Source organism: Alosa alosa, chromosome 11 (genome assembly GCF_017589495.1).
Source record: "Alosa alosa isolate M-15738 ecotype Scorff River chromosome 11, AALO_Geno_1.1, whole genome shotgun sequence".
In the NCBI taxonomy this organism is placed as follows: Eukaryota; Metazoa; Chordata; class Actinopteri; order Clupeiformes; family Clupeidae; genus Alosa; species Alosa alosa.
Genome location: NC_063199.1, coordinates 9,425,194 through 9,451,450, shown reverse-complemented (window position 1 = coordinate 9,451,450; position 26,257 = coordinate 9,425,194). Strand labels below are relative to the sequence as shown.

Here is a 26,257-nt window from a genome sequence, read left to right as displayed (position 1 = left end):
TTGCTGCCGCCCCATCCCTGGATATTCTTACTAACAAATAGGTGGTCACCTCTTCAAACGTGCTACTCACCCCACTTCAGCTTCAAATTATACCACCATTTTCCCTCTCAAAACGTACAGTGTCTTGTCTGAGAGATCAGTGTTCCCTCTTAAAGGTTTAAGGTTGGTGAATGGCTAGACAGCTACAGAATTTCCATTGTCTTTTCAAGCATTCACTCTTCCCTGTTTGGCTAGGCTAACAAGAAGGTTTATCGAAACGTTACAGCGCAGCCCTTTTTTTGTACTGGGGTTTAAATGAAAGTAAGTTTAATGAGGTTCCTGCGCCTCTACTACCCTCCCTGATCTCTATTGCAAACACAGTGAGGAGCGAGGCGTAGTGTGTTGTGACACTAAGTACACAAAGTCCTGCTCTCAAACATGCCTGTGTTGACACAGAGTGGCAAAGAACTCACACTCCACACACTATGTGTGAGGGGGATAAAGTGACAAAATATTTGCTTTTCAGTTTGTTACTGTGGTATCCTTGTCAGGGTCTTGTCAGAAAGGCATGTCTAGGCTTTTATATTTTTATTTGTGTCTGTTCTCAAACACCTGAGGGGTGGTATGATTAAAATTACGATTGCATTTATTGAATTTTAACTGCCCTTAAAAAATGAGTACAACATCTTGTCCAGTCAAAATGTTGACAGAATGTGTCTTTACAGTCAATGTATATAAATGAACAGTCACCCCAGACAGTCAACAGTTGGCATCAGAAAAATGGATAGTGGAATTTAGGGATGATGAGTGAAGAATTTAAACTATTCTTCACTCATGTTTGCATCCATCGAACAGAAGCTTAAAATGGGTAAATAAACATTGATTGGGAATACAACAATAAGGTGCACTCTTAATTAAGTCCTGAAACAAACACAAGTTCAGAATTTATGGCATCTCCTTCCCTGTCCTTAAAAGCTCACCACACCTGCAGCTTCCTCGGAAGCCCAACTTTTGTCTGGCAAACACCCCTGAACTGCACTAGCTGAGGCAATTACATTTGTGTCCAAGGCCAAACCCAGGGAAGCCATCTCAAAGGTTGGCGTTAGGATATGAAGCTGTGGGAGAGAGGGAGGTGCCTCTTTTGTCCCAGCGAGATTAAGCCTGAGTTCAAGGGGGGGGCTGCAGGGAGTTGGGAGCCTTGAAGTTCATTAGGAGAAAGAGTGGCTTTCTCTCCATCCCTCCTCTGAATGGGAGCCCCTCTCTCTCAGGGGCCTCCTTTCAAAGATACCTGTGAATTTTGGACGGAGATCAGTGAAACCCTGACGGCTCGTTCCGTTCTCACTGGACGGGAGGCTCAGGTTTGCGAGAGCCATTCCCACAGAGCCTGCGGCGCAGCGGGGTTCCTACACCTTCAATAACGTGAGAACCACTGGAACGTACTGGCGGGAAGCCCAAAACGGCTTACTCACACGTTCATATCGCACCATCCTTTTCCCTGAGTGTCACTTGCCACGTAAGGCAAACAAGCATTTCCCGACAATTTAAGGCTCATCCTTCACATTGGCTAATTATGGATGGTTGTAACAAAGGCACACAATTGGAGGAAGAACCAATGCTTTAAGTCCCAAAAAGACTCATCCCTTGCTTTCATCTCAGAGGTTTGAACTTGATCTGCGATATGAACCACAATTTTCACAATTTCCAAAAACAAAAAAATGCACTGGTGCACACTCAAACACAACACCACATTAAATGGAGCGATGTCCATCATTTCACTATAATGTGTTGTTGATCCTGTCTGCACATATAGGGGGGACAGAGGACTTAATTACAGCTTTGACAGGCCCACTCTCTAAAAGTGATGAGATTATTCGTAATTGATGTCACAGTCAATTATGGTTCGGTCCGTTGCTGGCCCACTGGCAGGTCTAGCCTTGGTTCAGACCGCGGGACGCTGATGAAAAGCCCGGCTTGCCCCGCTCAAGCTGCTCCCGCAACAAGAGGACAGATTTTCGCGAACAGCCTAATGACTCCATTTGAAGTCTAACAAACTCATGACCCCGTCCCGATGCCGTAACCTCGGCTCCCTCCGAGCACGGGGGGAACAAGAGACAATAAAACAAAACAAAACCCGGACCGAGGAGAAAGACAGAAAAAAAGAGGTTGTCATTAACTAGAAGGGCAGCTTCTCACTGAAGTGTGGAGGCAGTTTGCGACTTCATTGTCATGAAGGGGAAAAAAGCTCATTTATTTACATGCAAACAAAGTTAACACGAGCTTAGTGGCTAGTGAGCCTTTACATACACACACAAAATGGAGGGGCTGGCGGCTGGAACAGTGGAAGCAGGCAGGGGGGAAAAAAAACAAGACAAAGGTTGTTACTGTGTATTTTGAAAAGAGCATGTATTGCCGGGAGGACATCACCCAGGGCTTTCTATTTCATTTTAAGGCGTTACAGAAGGTCTGTTGTGACCCAGTTCCCCAACCGTATCCCCAGCAGTGGTAGGTGAGAGAGAACTCAAGGCAAGATGTTATGGATTTAGATATTGGGCCATCTGCTCCAAGTGATGCATACTGTACCTCAGGCGTAGCATAGATGTATGTTTTGAAATCTACAGAGGGTTTGCACATTTATTTTCATGAAATCCACATTGCACATGTTTTTGCCATAAGCACTGGGAAATATAACTAACTTTTTTTTTTAACAGAGAAATGCTTATATACAGTATGCACAGAGTGCAAATGCCTTGAAAATCATTCAAATTTTCACAGACACTGCCAGTTGAAATTCTACTTATATGTGTCATGTGTTGGTCCCAACTGAAACAACACAGTAAGCCAGACCATCTTCAACACAGCAATAAAGACTACAGCAAAATGTAGGTATTACCTTTTCACTTTAATTTACATAAAAAACTACATTTTCATAATAAGGCAAACTTTTGAAAAAATGTCTGGGATGGATATGACTCATGATGGTGAAACTTCTGCTCTCCTGTGAGCCAGTTGAAAAGAAAATCAATCTCCAGGATGGCCTCTTCAATAAGTCAGTGTGTGTGTGTTTCATTTTCATGCAGTCCTCTTAATCTCAATGCTGAGGGAGCAGGTGTCACAGCACACAATGGCTTCTTCTTCCATCTCCTCTGTCCCGATGATGAATTCCCCACCACAACGACAGCCATAAGTGTATGACTGAGTGTCTGCAAGAGGCAAGGCAACATCTAACAACCATTTACAATGGTGTCCAGTCTCAAAGTGAACTAGAACAGAACCACTAATAATATATGACAGGAGAACAGAAACACGACAGCAAATGAGATGTCTTTAGAGATGCATACCACTGTCCCAGTCCATGTCCTCAAGGGAGACTTGAGCATCCACAGGCCAGCTCTGCTTCAGCTCCTGGGCTACAGTGACACAAAACACACAGAGAGATGGGTCAAACAGTACCATGAAGGATGGAAATATGGAGCAAAAGCCTCAAATGCTCAAGAAATGCAAAGAAATGCTCAGAAGTGCTGCTCTGAAGCCTGCATGTGCCACCTGGCATAGGTAGATTAACTAGAGGGGTTAATGCAAATGTCCATGATATTTCCTGAGTACTACACTTACTGAGTAGGACAGTCCAGTCCAGACAAAGGGTCTCTGCAGAAGACTGGCTGGCTCTGCCCGACTCCCTGTGACCTGCCTGAACCTGGTGTGTGTCAGTGGGTTCTGTGAGGGTACTGTCCGGCAGAACGTCCTGCTTCTTCAGATAGACCAGACATGTCTGCCAGACAGTCTGCTTTTGGAGCCAGACAGACAATGTCGACCAAAAACAGAAAATGGCTATAATGGTGCACATAATTGTTTTTGTTGTCACAGGACGTCCGCCGACGGAAAACATGGCTTTGCTATAATTATGAAAATGAATGCAAATCAGCTCTCTGAAGAGTGAATGTGATAAGCTGCCCAAGTACTATTATTAGGCTTGATGAACAAAACATTATCCGTCTCATTAATCTTCAGGAAATGTATTTCCCTTATTTTTGTCCAATATATTTATGATAATTTACAATATAAGCATTGGAAGACCACACTTCATTATGACAGTCATTACATTCTACCTCATCTCAAATGTAAAATCAGTATATGCATACTGAATTTACTTCTCAGGCAAATCATCAGACCTTGCTCTTCCAGAAAGTCACTTTTGTTGTAAAATGAGAATTGAGGCCTTGCATACTCATACCCTGGTAATAAATCGGATAGATCTCTACCTTTTATTCTGTCCACACTACACACTAAAATGATCCCTATACACACTAGAACGCAAACCATAGCTGATATTGTGACAGTATCTCCCATTGCCATAGTTACCATTGTTGCTGTTGCTCTTTTTACGTCATTTTAAGTCTCCTTTTCACTTGTCCACACCATAGACTGTATTTATAGTTCTATATATACCGTCTATGGTCCACACGGATCCGCGGACACTGATTCTTTTTACAGATTTTTTACTTTAGAAGGTGTTTTAAAAATATTGTAAAACACTGTTTACACTGTCTATGCTGGTGGACAAAAACCCAAACACATAGAAAAATGTCAGTTTTAAAAAACTACCCAGGTGTGTGTATACAGGGCCTGAGGGAAGATGTGTAGGACTGTCCCACCAACTCATTGAGGGTGGAGAGTGATGTATGACAAGAAGCCCTCTAAGGCTTCTTGTCATACATCACTAAGGTTTTGCTAAGAGCACGAGTGTTTGGAAAAGAAATGCAAAGGATATTGTTAAAAGAAGCACGTGTTGGCTTTTGGTACTCTAGCCTCTGTAGCCACTCCCCCTCTCAGACAGCGCAACACTGAATCTGTGCACACGAGTGTCGAGTAAGATGTTTGATGTAAAATATGACAGATAACATTAACACAACACAACAACAACGTTTCGACCACTCAGGTCTTTGTCAGGTGTTCTGACGAAGACCTGAGTGGTCGAAACGTTATGCATCACCCACCATTAAACTGGGAGCTTTAGAAACAGTGTGCGGACCTTTTCTTTTGTTCTACTCAGTATTTCTAGTATCCAGCACCTGTAGAATCGGTATAGATGTGCGTACACCTCTACACTTCAGACAACATTAACACCCCATGCAGTGCCCATTCAAAACGACATAAAATTATACCATAAACTGCCACTTTGAATACTTTGGACTGTCTTTCCTGAATCGAAACAAGTGACAATTCCAACAGTGAGGTTCACTAAGGACCTGCTAAAGACGCTTTCAGAATGCCACACTCATGAAGAACATTCAGCTACAAACAGAGTCGCAGAGCATGTCATTTATGCAAAAGATTATTTTTGGAAAGTCACACCGTTGCAAATTTCATATGACAATGAATGGCATCCCTGTATATGGTGATCTGAAGAGGATTAATGCTTAAAAGCCAGTCATTGAACATCTCAAAAATTGTCTGTCAAATGACAAACAACCACATATCAGTCATTCTCATGTTAACTAAGTACATTTGATACACACCTCTAGTTGCAGGGAGAATACAAAGAGGGAAAATGCATTAATATTTAAGTACAACACTTTCAGTGGTAAGGTGGACTGACATCTCAGTCCTAGAGGTGGGAGGTGTGGTAACACTAGTCCATGATGACAATGTTAAAAGGCAACACTTTGTAGGCTAAATAGTGCTAATCATTGAAGGCACACAAGAGATTGTGCACCACTTATATTAAGACTGAGAGGAAAGCTGTAAAGTTAATTCTGGTGACACCAAAAGTGGTCATGTAAATGCAAGGTCCCAACGCCCCCATCAAGAAAGTTTACAGCCCCACAAAGTCAAAGGTGATTTGGCACTTTTCAAGAAGCTTTTTCGAGAAGCATAGGTCATTAATTCGTTTTTGTGCCCAGTTGTGCCTAAATGCACAACTGGGTTTGTGCCTAAATGCCCAGTGTTCCCCATGCCTGACTGCAATTCTTTTTCCCTTTCTTTCCCAAACACATGGAAAAAGATGGCCAAAAAAGGCTTAAATCATGTACGAATGTACAGTATGCATGAAATATACATTACTGCTCATTAATTTAGCATCTTATATAACAAGTGTATATCATTGATACTACAGTAAATCTACCAAATGATGCCAGACAGAACATGATATGTGCAAGCAAGAACAAAAGACGTTACACATTCCAGTGTTTCAGAAAAAGTCAATCTGTACTGAATCTTTGTGAGGAAATAGTAATTAGCACTCTCTCATCCCACATTCTTAACATGTTTGTCTTTAATTAGTTAAGAGACTGCCCTAAGTGGTTAACATTACAGCTATGTGTACGGCTACACATCACTGTTAAGTCTGTCGAAGGAAAATGTGTCTCGCGTGTCAAACTGACAAAGGTGGGAAAAAAGAAAAATGTGTCAATAATTTATGCACAAAGGTCTGAGTATTATTAACTAGTTTTGGGTGTGACTGAGCCATACAACTGTGATTACACAAGAATAATTATGTGGAACTGTTTAAAAGAACAAGGGCCAAACCTCAAGTAGCAAAAGACTATCTGCTAAGAGGCATTTCCAAGAGCTGGTGGGAACTGAAAGACGAGACTTCAGAAGAAACAGTAAACACTGACGGGAAACCCTTTTACATGGACATTTGCTGTTGTCTGTGTAAAAGCTTTTTCTTACAAGCTGTAATCAAACATCCTGCACTGTATCCTTAAGATGAGACTAAATGTTGAAAATGACATTCAATATCACCTTATTTAGTCAATTTAAAATGTCCACAACACACAAAATCTTGCATGCTTTAGATCAGGGATCCTAAAACGCGAGCTTCCACTAGGGTGTACGCGAGATAAAAAGGGCAATGTTGGAAAGGTGTTTTTTTAATCTTAAGCCTACAGTATGTTGTCTTTGTTCTTTGTGTTTCATAATGTTGTTCTCTACACTGATTTTTAATGTAAGAGCTCATAGACCAGTTACACATTTGGATTTTGTTATTTGTTATCATGTAGGGTGGCTAATTAAACATGATGCCTGGAATGTGTCAATAGAATGAGTTACGTTTTTATGTGTCGGATGGTGGGGGTACGCGAGCCGAGTCAGGATGTAGGTGGTGGTACGCATGAAAAAAATGTTTGGGAACCGCTGCTTTAGATTAAGGATGCTCAATATTATCAGCACAGCAAAAGTATTAGCAGGTAACAGCTTAAAAATGGTATAATCAGCATTGGCATACATGAACATCTCTGCAGATACTCCAGGCAGATACATCAGCATGCTTTTACTGGCACAATCTAGAGTTTTAGAGGAAGCATTTTTACTGTGTCAAATTGCATATTTTATATCTACACCATGTTGCAATGATTTACTTATTTTTAATGACCAAGTGTCTACATATCTTAAAAGTATACATTTAGGGTAGAATGAATGAGAGTTTTATACCTGTATATGCAACAACTAGGCCATAATAATAAGAGTAATAGGTCAACTCAATTACAGGAGAGGAAAGGAAATACAATTTCAATTTCAATTTAATTTCACTTATAGAGCGCCAAAACATTACACATGTCTCATGGCGCTTTATAGCCTAGAAATCTAGACGCACCCTAGCGGCAGCAAATGTAATTTGCAGCCAGGGTAGCCTAGCAACTCTCCGTTGGCTTGCGAGCTGGAAAAATGAAACTTCTATCAGGCCAATCACATCGTGTATAGAGTCAGCGACGGTAAATTTCCACGTGAATTTCCTGCTATTTGAGAACAAAGAAGATGGATGCTACTGCTGGCGAACAGCGGTCTTTTGAATCGCGACTCGAGTTAAGCTTTTTTTAAATTGGCAAAAGTTTGATCAACTAGCAATTAGCTCCGCTGGTGGGAAAATGCATAGGACTCATGAGTTGCAGCCGGTTGTAGTGTTTTCCTATTGCGTGCAGAGGAAATTTGAAAGACAACTGTTTATCTCGCCCCTCGGATTGAGCAGTGCCTATGGTAAGTTCCCAGACCCTACATCTTGTGGGTCTGGCTCGTCAGACTAGGTGCTTTACACAGTCTTAAAACATCAAAACATGTATAAAACAGCATCAGCAATAGGCCAAAATGAGTTGACAACCAACTTCGTCCACAAAGAGGACACTGGACTTCTAGAAAGTCAGTTCTGAAACTCGTCACCAAGGCCGGCCCTCATCAGGATGAGACCTGAACATCATTATTAGCCTGCCATTGGAGGACCGCACCGGCGAGTTCCTCTCGGCGAGGCAACACAGGTCACCGACGTCCAGCGCAGGGGGCTGAGGTGGCCCACTTGACCCTCCTCTGAGTGCAGTGCGACAGGGGTGGCGCTCAGGGCAGGCTGAGGAGCAGTGCGGGTGGTGTGTTTGGGGATAAGACGGTCGCACATTAAGGGCTGAAATGACGAGACATTACTCAGGCCTGAACGAGCAGCACTCCGAGATGAGATGAGATGGCCCCACTCGGCACAGACTGGGCCTTACACAAGGCTCTGCGCAACTCAATTACCCCACATGGTAATTACATGCTTTCTCTCTGCAAAAGCAGTATATCCTTGTCCATCCTTACATACAAAGCTGCTTTGGTAATATTTTGTTACATGTCCATCATTGTAGGTCTTCAATAAAACCAGCGCAACAGAGTACATAATGCATGAACATATTACCGCATCTAATACAACTCTAATTTAATGTGTCACCTGTAAAGGGAGATTCCAATCTTCGGGAGAAAACATCAGTAGGGTCTGGACATTTACACCGGATGCTTTTACACCATTTTTTAAATGGAACCCTATGGAAGAAGTGGGTGGTACCCTGAACAAACTCCTATTTTGTGAAACCAGTTGTTTCATTCAATTCAATTTGTGTACCACTGTGATGGTCTTTAACATCTTTCCCACAGCTTAGTAAACTATGTCGACATCTTCTAAGGACTCCAACGGTAAACAAATTATCGCTTTGCGATACAAGTGACAGTTCTAGTCCATATGAGTGAATGAGAATAGTTTATGCTAAGCATAAGTTAGGAAAATGTTAAGTGACGTCAGAAAATTAACCCAAGCTACAGCTAGTTAGCTGTTAAATGTTTTTGTCAATTGGTAAACTTTTTAAGATAGCCATCTCCCCCTATAAGAAAGTCTCTGGGTCAGTCTTTTTAAGTGACCTAGCTGGCTAAAGAGAGTGTGCAGACAATCCTCTGAACAATAGGAAAGGCTGTCGCAAATCCCTCGAACAGGTGGTCAAATCAGAGATTTTAAAGAACGAGGGAACAACATGTCACAATTCAACACACCGTTTTCCCTTGATGAAAGTGAAACCATGAGTTTTCCCACATCTCAACTTTGGCCAAAGTTTTCAGAAATAATTGTTTTCAGTGATAAAACCTCATTGAAATAATATGCATTTTTCATATGGGGTCTTAGAAGCCATCTGTCTCCTTCTAGCCACAGCGTTTTTGTTGCAAACACAATCAACCTAAGCATGCTCAGATGACGTGATAGACAAGTCACCTATCCATCATTGTAAATCCCGATTTGATTGGTCAGCACAGCTCTGGTGCGAGCATAGTTGCTCCATAACGAAGCAATGCCAGACCGAACTTCCCGACCTCAAATGTTGTGGGCGGGACTAAGTTCGGCTGGCACCCAGGTTACTAAGTTACTAATACTTAGCCCTAATTGAACAATATTACTAAAAGATAATACACTATTTTCATCATAGATTACTTTTCTTAACTTCTTCAGAGTAGTGAATTAAACGACTCTCAGGAGATACACTCACAGAGTAACTGTGATAGTTGTCTGTGGGATGTCAATGGGGGTTGACCACGTGAGCATGAGCCACGAGACAGCATTCAGTGGAGGGAGGTGTTTGCGTGCGTGTGTGGGGGGGGGGGGTGGATACTAGGATGGGTGGGGAAGGCTGGACTACGGCTATGTGACGTACTAGGCTGTGAGCCAGTAGCTGTTGTGGCGGCGCTTCCCCACTGAAGACGACAGGAGCGCTCGCCCTTGTTAACAGTGTGCTGGGAATGGATGCACATTTACTGGATGTTCTAATGGAGGGCTGTGGGGACCTCTTTCCTCAGGCAAGAAAACAGGGGGTTTGGGTTTGGGGGTGTGTGTGTGTGTGTGTGTGTGTGTGTGTGTGTGTTGTGGAGGGGGAGGGGTCAGTCTATCACTTCATGTAAGGATAGGCCATGTGTGACAAGCCTGACCTACATTTCTTTCTCTGTCTGTCTGTCTCTCTCTCTCTCTCTTTCTCTGTCTCTCTCTTTCACTTGCTCGCTCCCTCTCAACCTCCCAGAAGTCCCGCTCTGCCTCCACTCTTAAAGGAATTATCCGGAGTAAAATGCACTTTAGATCAATTTACGGATGATTGGGAGTACACACGTTGAGTTGACATCAAAATCATGTCATTCGGATGTGTTTTGAGAAAGTTCGATTTTAACGTTTTTAGTCAAAACTCGTTAGCGTGGAAGTGAGAGGGGCATATTATTTCGCCGCTACAAAACGTTATTTTTATACCTCTTCTACAGTTCCAAACAACATTACACTTACGTGGTAGTGAGTAGAGGGTCCCTAAAGCCAAACCGAAGTATCCCGAGGTCTTTATGTGGTCGGATAGAGAGTCCAGAATGAATTTCATCAAGCCAGTACCTTTCCGGAAATGTTGCCATCTTTGCTGCGATCTTTAGGGGAAAGTCCGTAGGAGTCGATTGCCAAGTATGGGAGTAACACGCTCTAGAAATTCACAATTTCGTCGCCGTTTAAAAAAAAAACATAGTCCAGTATTTCTTTTGAAATTGAAATGAAGTTGTATGGACTGGACTATGTTTTTTTTTTAGTTTTTTTTTTAAACAGCGACGAAATTGTGAATTTCGGCAATCGACTCCTACGGACTTTCCCCTAAAGATCGCAGCAAAGATGGCAACATTTCCGGAAAGGTACTGGTTTGATGAAATTCATTCTGGACTCTCTACTCCCAATCATCCGTAAATTGATCTAAAGTGCATTTTATTCCGGATAATTCCTTTAAGAGTGATACTGTGGGATCCACACACATCTGATGGCAGCACTGTTCCCACTGTCTGGAGTTCCAATTTTGGATGGCTTCTGCAGACTATGCAGCAAGTGCCACTTTGTACAATAAGAAAGCCACTTTCTATTTGCTACAATAAATATGAGAAACGATCCTTCCCCCAATCATAAACCTTACATTATTTATCATGGTGGTACTGGTGTATTACACTGGCTTACTCTTGCTTTCATGTGCTGACAGGATGAGCTGGTTTTCAAGGAAATCTTGGAAGTGCGAGCAGTTTTAAGCTCTGCAAAGTGGCTTTTGTTTACGCCCCATCTCAGATGACCTTTTCAGAAACTACAGTACAGGCCCAGGAGTAATATGTGGCCTTCATGACTAATGTCATACTACCCTGTATTGGTGACAACAATTGCAAAAGCACCAGTGGCAGAACGCCTTCAGAATAACTATCAGTTCATATTAAAAATAACAAACTGACGAGTCAAGATCAAAACAAAATGTGTGTATACAACTGTACTATTCTTCTAATATTTAATGGTTCACTTACATTGTTATGAAATGATTAGATCACTATACTAGGAGAGTTCGATCTCCCTGAAGCTTAGTTACTCATAAAATGCTCCCAATTTAATAAATGAACCTCTTCAGCAGCTCTACATCATCACAGGTGAGATCTTTGTAGACTCTTGAAACTAGGTGACCACAGCCGTTCAGAGCCATGGTTTAAAAACCTGACGACATACCACGCAGCTGTAGGTCATATTCTCTCTTTGTCTCTGCGTTGCTTAGGATCTTCCAGGCCTGGTCCACCTCGATGAACCGCTGCAGGCGTTGATCAGCATCCCCTGGTGCCACGTCCAGGCCTTGCTTGTCCGGGTGATACTGCCAATCAAGAGGAGGTGGAGGAGGTCAAGTTAAAAACAGTGACAGCCAAATCACCGTTGCATTAGACGTCTACTTGCTGGGTTGAGGCACCAGCAAGGGTGTGGACGGCCGACAATTCATTGCAAGGGACAGGAGGTAGTTTAATTAGACTGTGATCTGTCAGTGATGAGAGAAATAGTGGAAGAAAGAAGGAAGGAGAGAAAGAAAGAAAGAAAGAAAGAAAAAACAATGTCACAACCTGCACTGACAGCATTTTCTGGGTAATTTGCTGATGGACCGATGCTGTTCTTCTGGACAATTTACCAGGAGAGGCTGACAGTAGCAAACAAAAATAGACCAGGGCACAAAAGCATTCTTTAAAAAAAAAAAAAAAAAAACACTTAGGAGAGATATGTTGTCCATCAGGCTGGCTCAGTTGGGGGAGGAGGGTAACGAGGGCACAGGCCAAGCCTTACCTCCAGCCAAAAGCAGTGCCACTGATGTCGGCCTGCAACCTCAGATATCCCTACATTATGTCATCGCTTGATTAATATCAATATGGAAGGCTGCTCCTCTTTTTCTAACCACTAATGTCCAACATAGCCCCAAGGAAGAGGCCACGCTTACAGACTTCAATGTTTGTCGTCAGCTCGGAGAGGACACTGCTGGAATCCCACAGCTGTAGGTCTGGCCAGTGTGGGGCAGTGGAGATCGATTAGTTTGGGGGCAGGGGTTTTGCGGAGTTTGCCGTGCTTATGGACCCTGGCCCACTGCCCTCACCCATGGGGGAGACACTGGAAGGCTGGGAGCAGGGCAGTCTGGAAAACAACTTAGATCCTTTCAGCTGAGCGTTCAGCTGGACGCTGATTATAATCTGGCACTGGCAGGCAGAACCTTGCGTGTATGTGTGTGAGTGTGTTTGTGTTTTAGTATGGTGCTGTAGTTCAGAAGCTGAACCGCGTCCAAAGTCGGCTAATGATGCATGGGGTGATACTGAACTACAATAACCAACAGTCCTGGGCAAGCCAATTACTGTCTGACGCAATTATATTTTCAATTTTAAGTAACAGGAAGACTGACTGAATTTAATTGATCATTTTGAGCAATTACTTTAAAAACTAATTAAAATTTAAGGGTGGTTGTGCTCTGGTGATTTTTTCCACTCTCTCCTATTGTTCCTCTGCAGCCCTCCCGTTCAATTGTTTTTGTTGGTGTTTCCACTTTACGAATGAGCAAACTGAATAGGGGAAGCGGCAAGGGACGGGGCCGCGACTTTATGAACACGCCAAAAATTAACTTCCTGATTGAGATAATCATTAACAACCCCTTTCGCTCGGAAATCTGAAGTTGCATTTTGCTTTGTGAGCACTGGGGGAAACCCGCTCTCTCTCTCTCTCACTCTCTCTCCCCCGCTGTCGGTGCCAAGGGCTTTACTCCACCATTTAAAAATTGGTTCTCAGCGATGGCGGTGTTACAGTTTAAAAGGCCAGCCACATTACAAAGGGACAGGGGAGGGGAAAAGGTCGCATAAATTTACTAAAACATTCAGTGTGGTCACGCAAAGCAGGCGGGCTCCGGCCAGGCCAGCCCAGCGCCTCTCGCTCTGCCAAGCTGGGCCAGCTGATGGATGGGAGAGGGGTCAGAGCATTTAGCTGTGTCTGACCCCATTCACGTTCCCCCTTCCACACACCTCCCCCCACCTCTTCATTCTGCATAGGTAGGCTAGACGTTTCACACGAAGGCCCGGCTTACATAAAGCCAGGTCCGCCGGTCGCCATGGTAAAGCTTACACAAGAGGGACAACAGAGCTGACTGTCGAGTAAAGGGATGCGTGCCGGCTCTGAGAGACTTCTCTGAGCCAAGATGGTGTCAGTGTGGGTATTTCAGAGGCAAGGCGATGCCACACAAAAGGTTCAAAGGACCACAGCAAAAAATCCATAATCAAACGGACAAACTTTAATCTAGGCTACAGATCAGATTTCTGTTAAAAAAGTTAGTCAGTGGGTGTGGTTAGTGAGTTGACCTCACAGCCCCATTAAACTTCACACTAAAATATAGACTACTAACCACTGAGGACAAAATTCACATTCACATTACGCCCATTCTCTCCAGGCCCTATTTGCACACTCCTGTCAATCATCATGCTTCGTTACATGCTGATATGGGTATTGATTTTGTGGAATGGAAAAGGATTATCCCACATAACAGCTTTGCTGACACTAATACAGCTAATTAATCTAATCAGAATGAAGCAACACTTGACTTAGTGAGCCTGTTTGCACTGCAAAATGTTATCATTCCATTCCTTTGCCACGCTAGCACACACACTTCTATCTATGAAGTAGGCTACATTGCACTTTTTTATTACTTGTACACACTTGCGTCCATCAATTGTATATTGTAATATACTGGAGACTTTCAACAAGCTCCAGTTAAAAAATGGACCCTGTGCCATACAAATAAAGTGTAATGCTCCTCTATTTTATACCGACATCTATTCTACTAAAAAAATAATAATACTAAATCATCAGACATGCATCCATCAGACAGCGAAATTTACATGCATCACACTGTTCACATGTAACCCTGATTCAGATATGCTGTATGTCTGTGACAGCAACATGACAGGATGTAGAGGCATGCGAAACACAATATCATACATGGTGTGAACAGAAATAAACCAATAAAGTGGTTTAAGACCAAATTCATTTGGTTGCCAGTTCCTCTTCCTTTATGCAACCGTTCCTACTGGGATGCTGGCAAAACTCTAAAGTAGTCTGATCTGACCCTGCATTTGGCAGAAAACTTCCTCTGCCGTTTCCCTATCAACTTCGGGTAGCTAAGGATCTCTCAATAATTGATGCTGTGAAGACTAAGCCCTTGCAGAGAACATGTAGAACTGTAGGCCTGCATTCAACAGGAGGTTCTTTTCTCCTTTTGACAGACTGGGAGGTTAAGGACTACATGCATACTGTATCAGTAAATATAGTAGAAAGAAATAAGGAGAAAAGAGAGCAGAGGTGGGTAAAATTTCTCACTGCATGGGAGCAAAAAAAAAAAAAGCCCGCCATGTTCAAAAAGGAAAAGCACATTTTGGTTAGGCTACAAAAAAAAATCAAATACCACAAAGAGTCAGAAATGACACTTCAGAGGGTTGGCTAAACCCCCCCCCCCGCCCCGCCCTCTCTCTCTCCCTCCTCTGAGCACTCTGCCAGAGGGTCACCTCATCAGATTTCTCAGTTGGGTCCAGGTTGAAATGAAAGGCAAAAAAAAAGCCCCTGGTGGCCGGCTCGGTCCACAGAGGGCCCTGGGCTTCCAGCGGGGTGCGGCCGGGAGGCCGCTCTGCTCGGCAGCCCACAGGTGTGAAGAGCGTCTGACCGTGGAGCTTAGCCCCGACAAGGCCACCCCCCCAAACCCGCCCCGGTTACACAAACACAGTCAGTAACACATACCCACCTGAGCTACTGTCAAACGCAGCAAGGGAGGCTTCCTCCCCCCACAGTGTCCTGTAGCTGTTTAGAGCTCAGGACTTGACGTCAGCCGAGAGGTGGTTTGCTAACATTAATGCTTACATACTGTTCCTTTTCATCTATTTCACCAAGCCAGTTTCTATGCACTCATGGTGACACGTGGGATGATTCTTTAAGACTATGTGATGTTGAGATGTTGACATTTTGTAGCTGTACAGTAGTCTCGGAAATTCATTACAAAAATGTTGAAATCCCTGAAGCGATTAAAAATCAAGCTTGGAACAGGAAGTGATCAGAGAGGAGGATTTATCTGATGCTAAGAGCAGTCTTTACACCTAACCTTAAGGAAGGTTATAACATGTCAATAAACATTACACATCTCAACAAGATGGCCTTTACATCAGAACTGTGCCAGATTATTAATGAGACACTCTAGAGTCTCATGACATAAATCCCTCTTTGTGGTTAACAAGAGTTCAAAATGCAGTTACTGAAGCCATAACCAAAGTCATCCCACACACCTAGGGCCCAACCACAGGGAAGCGCTGCATTGTACTGTACAAGCAAGGCTGTGTATATTGCACGTCCGCGCAGCCGGCAGCACAGGTTTATTTTGACACAGTAAGGTTGTTAAAACCATCTCCCTGGTACAGCTCCCCCAGCTGCCTTCAGTCTGCCGTGCAGACATGAAGGGCAGAACACAATGCAATGCAGCAGCTCTTCTAAAAAGGCCCAGCCTCCTCCTCCTTCCCCTCCTCCTCCTCCCCCTGTGGAGTTACGTGCTTTAATTGCTGTCTCTTTGCACGCATTGTAAAATATTCATTTAGCGGGGCTAATGGAGCTTGGAGAGCAAGAACACAGTATAAAGGGACTGGCAATTTGGAGCACTCGGCAGTTCTGACCATACATCATGTCTCTTTCTCTCTCCATCTCTCTCTCTCTCTCTCTCTCTCTCTCTCTGTGTACTCCCACCTTTGCCAGAGACAGGTCTCAGTGAAGCCGTACACCAATATACACACATGGAGCAAAGGGGAAGAGCAAAGGCCACCGACATCACACTACTGCCACCTAATGTCTGACCACCGACACACTGAAGCCCCAAAGCAGTGTGGGGGATGGGGGAAGAGAGGCGCGCTCCAGATTTGGTTCTTAACTTCATCTATGGGAAGGGACTGTGAAGCTGAAAAATAATAAGATATAGCCACAGACAGGGCCAACATGCAGATGGCTATTAAGTGTATAAACAAAATGAGAACAATCACACAGTGGCAGCCAACCCCCCAAAAAAATTTGCGGCAGAATTAACATAAAATTATAACTGCAGTCAATACTCTAACTGACCTTGAGGGAAAGAGGGTCTGTGATCACGTGTTAGTATCTGCCCTGAGTTGACATTAATGGGACACTTCTTTCTGTTACAAGAATGCACTGACTATTAGGCCTAAATCATACCCGTGAAAAGGCCTTGATTGATTTTCTCTCTATAAGTGTTGTCAGTAATTAAAATGGGTTGGGGATTAAGCAAATCAGCTTATACTTACATTTTCAGGGATTAATAATCAATTTGGCTGAGATTAACATCCTCACCTGTGCACTGAGGTGGCATGTGTTTTATTTGGAGGATAAGCAAATCACACTTTCAAATACAATTCAGGAAAGAAAATCTGATATGCAAATTTTACCTGGCAAATATGGAACGTAGCTACATGTATGAAGGATTTTTTTCCAGAGTGCATTTATTCAATGCAGGATGCACATAAATTAACTGCATTGGTCATATCATCAACATCTGATCGGGGCAAGGCAGCGTGACTTAGACAATCCTCTGGCTTTATCTTGTACGCTCTGTTTATATTCTATACATACATACAGTAAAATCAGATCTGAAAATACAAGATAGCATATTCAAACTGTCTGGCAGTTGGCGTGTCAAATGCATTGAGCCATTTAGGTGACAATTGGCCAATGTCGGTAGACTACATACAACGCAAATAAGGCAGACAGTTTACTGACAAATGCACGAAACAATGTCAGTATCTGGCAGCAGGCTGAAAAAATGAGCAAGACAGAAACTGAGGATGCCTACCAGAAGGACAAGCTTCTGATATTTCTGCTTCAATTCTTGTAACCCATCGTTTGGACTTGCCCCGAGAACTGAGTACCAATCTATTTGCTTTGGATGCTGCTTCGCCATCTCCCTGCAGTCAAAAACAAACATATCATTTCATATCATATCACAGATGTAATGCAATGAAACCATCAGTTTACTTAATATAACGCTACAGAACGGCAAACAAGACGTTGTCGACAGACCTTACGCATTATGCATGGCGATTGTAAATGTGAATGTCTCGTATGTCATTCAAAATTCAAATTCTTATTTAAAAACGGGAGATATAGGCAGGGATTACTAAATTACTAGTTTTAATTGGGTACATTAGCGGGTCATCTCAGCGAGATTCAGCATGAGCTAACGCTAGCTTGGTAGCTTTGATACAGTTAAGGACCTGGGCTTATTTTTTAAGAGGTAGCAAAATAACAATCATTAAAACATATGTCATAACACTAAAACCGACAAAACATAATACTTTCGATTGCAGAGAACATATTCGTCATGTATTTGAACGCACCAAACATCTTCATTGCGCTATGTTGACAACTCAGCTTGTCATGCTTCTCTGGGTGTGTGTCTCGGCATAATGGGTCCCTACGGAAGCAAACTAATCTCATTCTCAACTAAAATGTCAATAAAGACGTCACTGACAAATAAATATAAATGTACGTCTATAACGTCAATTATTTAACTACCTTTAATGCAACAAATGTATCCAAATAGTGAAATGAACATATTAATCTACCAATTGTGGTTGTTTTTTCTACACGACATTTTTAGACGGTAACACATAGGGCAATGGAGTGCAAAGCGCCGTTTCTATGGGAACAAGAGACTTTTCAAGCAGAGCAGGTGAGGAACCGTTCTAGAACTTTGCCTTTCCCATGTCTTTTTTTGTGTTTTGTCCAAAGATTCTAAAATGTTGCCTACTTGTAGGCTATTTAGACAGATGCATGCATAACACATTTTAGTTAAAATATAGCTATCTAATGTAGTTTAGCATAAATCATGATAACATGCCCTGTTTGTTGGTAGGTTGCAATGCACAGTGCACAAGGCAGGATTACCGGTACATAAACTCTATCTAGTCTAGGCTATGTACCGGTTTTGGAGTAGGCTACACTAGTTTGGAGTAGGCCTACACTAGTAATGTACTAGTTTTGGAAGCTCTCAATTTGATAGTAGCCTAGCCTAGTCATATATGTCTGTTTGTGTAGAGTGGCTGTCTGAGTCTAAAATCATATGCCCTGGCCAGCTACAAGATATTTTATCTATGAGTGAGTGACTCAAATCTAAGACATTCACCAAAGCCACGTGTGAGCAGAAATAGCTTTCATAGAAATATATTTTTGCATGTCAAAAAGCGATAAAAGCGCCTAACATGTATTTCACGGTTCTGTCTCTGATTTTATAGGAATATAGGCACTAGGCCTATCCACGTTAATATGGCAAAATCAAGCATTCTGGAGGCTTTATGTCTGCTCAGTAGAGATTAAACAAATATATATATAAAAAATAAGCCCAAACTGATTCAACTTCTTTACTCAAGGAAATAGTAAAAAAAAAAAGAAGCTCACTGCAGGCCAATACCTCATGTCACAATAGGGCACAACTACCTACACATTCTGATGAAGCTATATTGACCAAAATCTCCAAGACCAATTTAAGTTTAAACCCAGTTATTTCACCGGAAATAACACTCCTAATACCTGTAATCTTTCATCCACATTTCTTTCCTCTTCACTGGTGCATCTTGAGTTAAACATTGTTTTTACAATGATATGTAACAGTAATGTATCAGCATTGATACTAGACACTGGAGCCTATTTCCGAGCATGAAGTGCAACCAAGCCCAATATAGACTTATGTAAGAGCTACAAGCCTACACATTGTTGTCCGTGTGGTCGGGTGCTATGACAAGAGTGTGTGACCATATTTAAATAAGAAGTAAAAAATAAGTGAATCGTCGATTGACACCCTGATCCCTTTGTGTGACGCCCCTGCATTTAGGTTGATATCGCCTCTATGTTTAAAAGGCGCAACAACACAAAATAAAAGAAATATCGATAGCTATATAATTCCCTCAAATAAAGGAAAGTAACAAACTTGTTTTGAAAATGTAAGGAGTAGAAAGTGCAGATATTTCTGTTAAAATGTAGGGGAGTGAAAGTAAAAGTTGGCAAAAAAATAAAAACTCTAAGTGAACAACGAAAGAGGCGTCTGTAAAACTGCAAAGGAAGTTGTAAGGCTATAATTTGTTAATTCCGTCGGGGATTACAGTGAAGGTTTTAGGCGGGTATCACAAAGAAGGGGGTGTGGTGGTGGGGAGGAGGGGGGAATCACACCCAGAACAGGTTACCCACTGTCTCTCATACCTAATTAGCAAAGTCTTTAATGAGCATTCTGACGACTGTTATATTAGACATGTAACAGATTGACTGGCTTCAATTATATCCTCAACTTGGATGTATGCAATGAGACAGAGGCTATAGGATGTGTGGTCTGCATTCTTTAGAGACAAGCTCCGATTTGCATTTACGCTCAGGGCATCTTTTGTGTTTAAATCTGCCCCCATCCCGCTGGCACAAACTTGATTTGATTGCTGTTGAGCATATTTCTCTGTGAGTTCTGCACTCTTTGGCACAGTCACTGCTGTTCTGTTTACAGTTTTTTTCAGTTACAAATTATTGTCATTACTGAAGGCAGTCAACAAAACATGACAGCCTGAGCAACCTCATTCACACTTCATCTGATTAAAAGTTTGACTAACGCTATTTCTCTTTCAAAAACAAAAACATCCCTTCTTTGACCCATCTCCCTCTAATTAGTCTGCACAAGTTGGCAATGGAAATTGCACACTTTCTGCTTGCAATAATGATCTGTTGCCTAACAAATTTGTTAAGTGGTATATTTTCTAGCCACCGTGGATATTCACATGTATAGGACTTTGTCAAATTAAACTTAAAATCATTTTCCTGACAAGAAGATGTGATGTGTGAGTGAGCTGCTACTATCAGTCTAGGTAAGTGGAGTAAAATGAAAATGTTGCCAATAAAGACACTATCGGAAGAATATATTCTGTTTAGCCTCTGTTCTGACTGTTTTCACAGTCACCTATCATGCAAATATCTTGATAGTCATAGAACATTGTCACCGCAGTAGGTCAGGTGCGGTACAATGTATATTGAATTTATAGTTACAGTGGTTCATTATTTCAATGAATAGATTAATATAAAGTAAGATAGTACTAGTTTGGCTTAATTTGATGTGGTGCCTAAATTATTGTGTCCTATAGAACATGTGGTGAAATTCTGCTCTACAGGGCTGTTTTGTGAACTTGTCAGAAAAGACTCCCCGCATCGCATTGTTATCATACTATTTCCTCAAGAGTCAGCCACATGGTCTAGCGTGAGATGTGTTTTCCAGACAATACATTACTTAAAGATAATGACTGTTTGTTGTTTGCAGTAGATACTCAGTGCATTTGACATGACACACAGTAAGCATTCAGAGTCCTCTGTCAGGGTATTCATTGTACTGTGCTGACTTCAAAACGACATTCAAAACTACCAATTAACATGTAATGAAACAACATGAGTGTCATTTAAGCCTGGCTGGAGGGGTCCTTTTGACACTCTGTTTACTAAATGTCCCATCCTGTTTTACCCTGTTTGAAAGCAGTTCCTAGAAATTTGATTGCATGTTTCGTCTGTTCTGCATGATGTAGTTCCTGGACTGATATGTTATGGTGGTGGTTGTTGGTGTTGATTAGTGAGATTGTTCAGGTGGCTGTGGAAAGTGCTGGCAGCAATACAAGCTGGCAGTCTATATCCCACCTGTCAAGTTCCATATTTCCAGTGTAGAGGTGTCGCAATCCCTTAGGATAGCATTGCTTTACCAGGGACTCACAAGAGAGTAAAAACAAATAAAAACTTTTAGTTTAGTTGTGGCACTGAACATGTAATTAGTCAAGTGTTAATTACTGATAGGGAGATTAAAGGAAGAAAATTAGAGCTAACTCTAATCAGTCATGGGTAAAAGTTGAAAATAATTCATTTAAATACATCATAGGTATCGGTGATGTGGTGCTACTCTTGGTATGTGTATTTTTAAAAATTCTCATTAAATCCAACGTTTACTGATCCATGACTGATCGAAACATCACACAGAACACTGTATTTCTCCTATTCATGTTTCCATTATCAAATGAGGTCTGACACATGCTAATTAACATGCTCAAGTACATTCTGTTTGGAATGTTCAATTTATAGTTTTGTGTTTACGATTGCTACCTTAATTCTTTAAAAGTTTTAATTAATTTCAAATTAATCTGTGCTGTATAGATATCGTTCGCATGCATTAAACATTCACTCAGGGTGAGGCTTTCTGTCTAATTCATGAAGTTCTGCACAGACTTCAGTGATGTTGACCACATTGGCATGGTTCCTTTGGGCCGTGAACCAGAACCTACAGAGGTTCTGCTGATGAATTTCACCCCTGAAAATTTGGCTCTCAAAAAGTTGGACGATGCTCATTTCCTGTGGTGTCCATGACTCTGTTCATAGGTTCATTTTTTAAGCTGCTGGATCCAGATAGCCGACCACATACATGGTTCAGCCTGGGACCACTCCATTTTGTATTCACTTGTACTTGTATAAGAGAAGCTAGTAGTCTTCTATATCTGAGGCACAGCTGTCTCCATTACAAATGTATTATTTCCTTTTCAGATGGGTTAAATGGGCTGCCAGTCCCATTCAACCCATTTAACCCATCTGATTTCCCTTAATTTTATCACCTTTTAGAAGCATTCTTGGAAGCATGTATCAGTCAATGAATCTCAACTGTAACACATTTACAGCCTTTATGGCCAGAGAGAGGCCACAAAGAAGGGAAAGTGACATGAGCAAAAAGAATGTAGAACGAGTCCTCCTTTACCACTCATCACACATCCCAGCCATCTCCTTTTCCTGAATGTTAGAGTGGGACTTGGGCACAGAGCGAGGCCTTAGGAGAGAAGCACAGGGCTGAACTTGTGGACTGGAGAAGTCAGGTGCGGCTCAATGTGACCCTCTCCCCAGAGTGGGAGGCTCTGGCGCGCGCCTCTCACCAACGTATCCATCTTCAGCAGCAGATGCGTGGGCTGCTGAAGAGGGCCCATGCCAAAGCTCCGGTGAAACCAGACGCCAGCCAGCCTTTTGTCTGGCAGAGGCCAATGTGTGTGTGTGTGTGTGTGTGTGTGTGTGTGTGTGTGTGGGCTGAATGTGGACTTTTGCAGAGTCAGTAGAGATAATTATATGTTTATAAATCCAGTTATCTGTTGTAGATAATGATGAAGTGCATAAATAGGCAAATTCTGATGCCATGGTTGTGCCGCCCCATTTTGGACTGACTTTAAACCTTTAAGAGAAGCTAAGTTGTGTCTTATTTATAGCTAAATCTTCAGTCACTTGCTCTACATTCTGGGAGATGCCTGGCGAGAGCTGTCTCCAGGTTTGGCCGCACAGCTTCATTGTTTACTTGAAACTGTCCACCTGCCGACAGCGGCTTTGTTTTCTCTCTGTGAAGCAACGAAGGCCAAGCGTGTGGCCAGCCAGCCAGCTGAAGGTGGCCAGACAGAGCGCGACAGCATGGCAAGTCTGACCAGCCGCAGCAGCAGCCGCAGCGGCAGCAGCAGGGCAACGCTCCAGGAGGTGTTGATGAAAGAGTACAACACACAGCTCTCAGCCCCACCTCCACCCACCCTGCCCAGGTAATGCAAGCGTTGCCATGTCTACACTTACACTGATGTATCTGTAAAGATTGTGTGTGTGCATCTTCTTTAACATCTATGCCATTATAACAGTACAACATTTACAGTTTTCAAAATGAGAGTCCCTGTCATATTGTTCTTGATCCAACGAAAGGTTTTGGGACAATTAATTCACAATACATGTTGATAAAGCTACAGCCGAGAGCTAGTGGGTCGAGACAAGCTGGATGAATTGCATGTAGATAGATAGATAGATACTTTATTGATCCCCAAGGGGAAATTCAGGAATGTGTATGTGTAACAGAGTTGGCGAATGAAGAGTTGTGCATAATTAACTTCACACATGTACATAACTTTAGTCATGCCACCAACGAAAACAAGATCCGTGACTAATTAGCTTTCTTGTCCATATTTGGACAATGGGTTTGTGTCCCGTGGAGGGTTGAAATGCTGTGGGTGTGAAATAGTGAGTGAGATTGAAAGTAGGTTCTAAAACTGAATTGTACAGTAGCTCTTTTTATCAGGTTTAAAACATGACTTTACCTGAGACTCTTAAAATGCTGTTTGCATGGAAAAGAAAATGAAAAGAAAGTGAGAACACTCAAAGCATTTGTTAATATGGTCATTGCTCCCCTTTTGGAAATTGCTGGAGTTAGGCTCAGGGTGGAGCTTGAGTACCTCAGCCCATGCAGCTCCGAGAGCCTTGGAGTGAAGATCAACACCTGAATGGACCATTGAGAAAACCCTTTATGCAACATGAGGACCAGTCATTTGTAATTCAAGAAGCTTTATCCATTGTATCTCACCAAGGAGCTTGCCCTCCAAACCTAGCCCGATCGCTGTGCCCTCGCCGACTCCAGAAAGAAGATGTGACAAACAAAAAGAGGAAAGAGAAAGGGGGAAAATAGAAAAAAAGGAATATCAAGGGGAGTGGGGGATACAAAAAAGAGAAAGAAGAAAAACAGTCTCTATGTCTTGTCCCTATGCGACATCCAGCAGGGAGAGGAATTTGGGGGTTGCTGAATGGCTGCCAATGCTGTCTTCAGGGGACCTGCCTGTGTTAGAAGGGGACCCCTTTTTGCGGTACAAAATCAAACACACTTCCCCCCCAGTGTGAGACGCAGGAGCACAACACAGAAGTGTGGGGTCGTCGGCGCACAAGCACCTGTGACGGCGCGTTGAGAAAGCGACGCACGTGAGCGATGGGCAGATTAAGGAACCCGAAGCCCCACGTTGTCCCACACCTCCCCTGCGAAATCCCCAACAATCCACCTCCCCTTCCCCCTCCTCTCCCCCTTCTTTGGCAGTGCACACAGCCACAAAAAGGGGGTCAGGAGCTGGGGTTTTGACCGACAGGAGTTTGGCACGAAGCCACCGGCACCGGCAGCGCCCCGCTAGCTGTCATTATTCGCGGGGTGAATTCACCACCAGTGGGGCTCCCGACGCAGGCCCGCGGCGCTTACAGCACCTCTTTAGCCCTGGAAGATGTCCTTTCACGCACATGGATTTTTTATTTTGTTTATCAATGGGGCTGGCAGCCTCACAATGGAGGAGCTGTCGACGCTGGCTAAATGGCCACTCTAGGCGTCAGCCTCAACTTTGTGTGCATTGGCGTTTTCTACTGCTGTGCAGGTTGTTTGCGTGTAAACAGCCACTGCTTAACATTTGAATTTTTACAAATCGGTTCCCTCTGATGTTTGACAGTCACATTGGGGTTCATTTCATTCTTACAGTTAGAGTGTGTATGTGACTACAAAGGGTAAGACTACACAGTGTTTGCTTGGCTTATATACATTTAGTGACACAAAAAGTGAGTTCAAAATATCTAAAAATATAAGATGTGAGAAATCCTTTTTATTGCACTGAAAGTGCTGCTAAAGTTGTGTTTTTGTGTTTTGAAAAGCCTTTGGACTAAGCATACAAAAACAACACGTTACATTCATATATCGCTTTTCTAGACACTCAAAGTGGGGGAACCTCACTAACCACAACCAATACATACACTTTAGGCTTAATGTTGATCTTGACAATAATCAATGTCAAGAAATTTGATCGTGTTTCTTACCAAACCAAACATTTCTGTCCTTCTCTTCCTAGGAAGTTTTCCTCTCCGTATGCAAGCAAGGTCAACAAGCACAGGCCTGTTAGTGCCCCTGCCTCTAAACACAGGTACAGAACTCACCTTTGTCATTACTGAACACACCAATCATATTCACTCGTAGATGGCATTACTTCCTCCTTTATCACTCTTCAAACAGTTTTGACATGATGTGATCCCCTGCATCTATGCTGTATTATCAGAAAGCCTCTGTTGATGTTTTCATTCCTCTCTGGCGTAAAGGTTCTCCAAGCCCTGTGAGGAACCTCCTGTGTATCTGCGCCAGCCTCAGAGGATCAGAGTCACTGCCTACAAGAATGGCTCGAGAGTGACCTTTACTAAAGTCACTGCTTCCAACATCGCAACGGTCATTATCAGTGTATTGCCATTTATTTATGCAAAATGCAGTGTGAAGACAAATGATCTGCCTATATAGCCTGGCTACAATGAGGGTTCTTAGCATGAAAGACTCATGATTTATTATGATAAATACTGGCTGTACATTCTGTTCTGACTGTAATTTCTCTTATAGAGCATGTGCTCTTTAGAATAGTCTCCCATATTGCATGCTAATATAGTTTATCATCTACACACCTCTGTCTAGAACTTTTTACCCATTCGAAGATCTGACCTTAATATCCATGTCAGACATACATATGTATTATGCCTCCATGGGTCAAACCCTATTTTGTGAGCTTTGTCTGGCTTTTGCTGCAGCTGCTGGAGGACTGTACACTGAAGCTGCGACTGAACTCGGCGGCCAGGCGAGTCTTCCTGGCAGATGGCACGGAGGCCCACGCACCTGAAGACATCCCTCAGGACGCCGACGTCTTCATCTCCACGGGAGAGGCATTTGTGGATCCACTGGCAGAGATCAGAGGTAAAGCTTGTGGCCAAAGTTTAGCTGAAAGCACAGGGGTTACGCTTGTCATTTTGATTAAGGCCGTA

At 42.7% G+C, this 26,257-nt stretch overlaps 2 protein-coding genes across 2 annotated transcripts in view; one reads left to right on the top strand and one right to left on the bottom strand.

Annotated features, from left to right (window-relative positions):
• Positions 1-2,859: 2,859 nt before the first annotated feature.
• dnajc24 (DnaJ (Hsp40) homolog, subfamily C, member 24) lies at positions 2,860-18,062 on the bottom strand. Its single transcript, XM_048256081.1, has 5 exons — positions 17,980-18,062; positions 17,436-17,547; positions 11,759-11,897; positions 3,318-3,386; positions 2,860-3,179 (listed from the first exon to the last, which is right to left on the bottom strand). Exons 2-5 carry the CDS (start codon positions 17,541-17,543, stop codon positions 3,049-3,051), a joined length of 447 nt encoding a protein of 148 aa, XP_048112038.1. The 5' UTR covers positions 17,544-17,547; positions 17,980-18,062; the 3' UTR covers positions 2,860-3,048.
• Positions 18,063-23,058: 4,996 nt separating this feature from the next.
• The window catches only part of LOC125303419 (doublecortin domain-containing protein 1-like), a 73,743-nt gene continuing 70,544 nt past the window's right edge, over positions 23,059-26,257 (top strand). The window contains exons 1-4 of the mRNA XM_048257178.1: positions 23,059-23,211; positions 25,309-25,380; positions 25,553-25,676; positions 26,027-26,189. Coding sequence (XP_048113135.1) covers positions 23,090-23,211; positions 25,309-25,380; positions 25,553-25,676; positions 26,027-26,189 — 481 coding nt within the window. The 5' untranslated portion in view covers positions 23,059-23,089. The remainder of the gene's footprint in view (positions 23,212-25,308; positions 25,381-25,552; positions 25,677-26,026; positions 26,190-26,257) is intronic.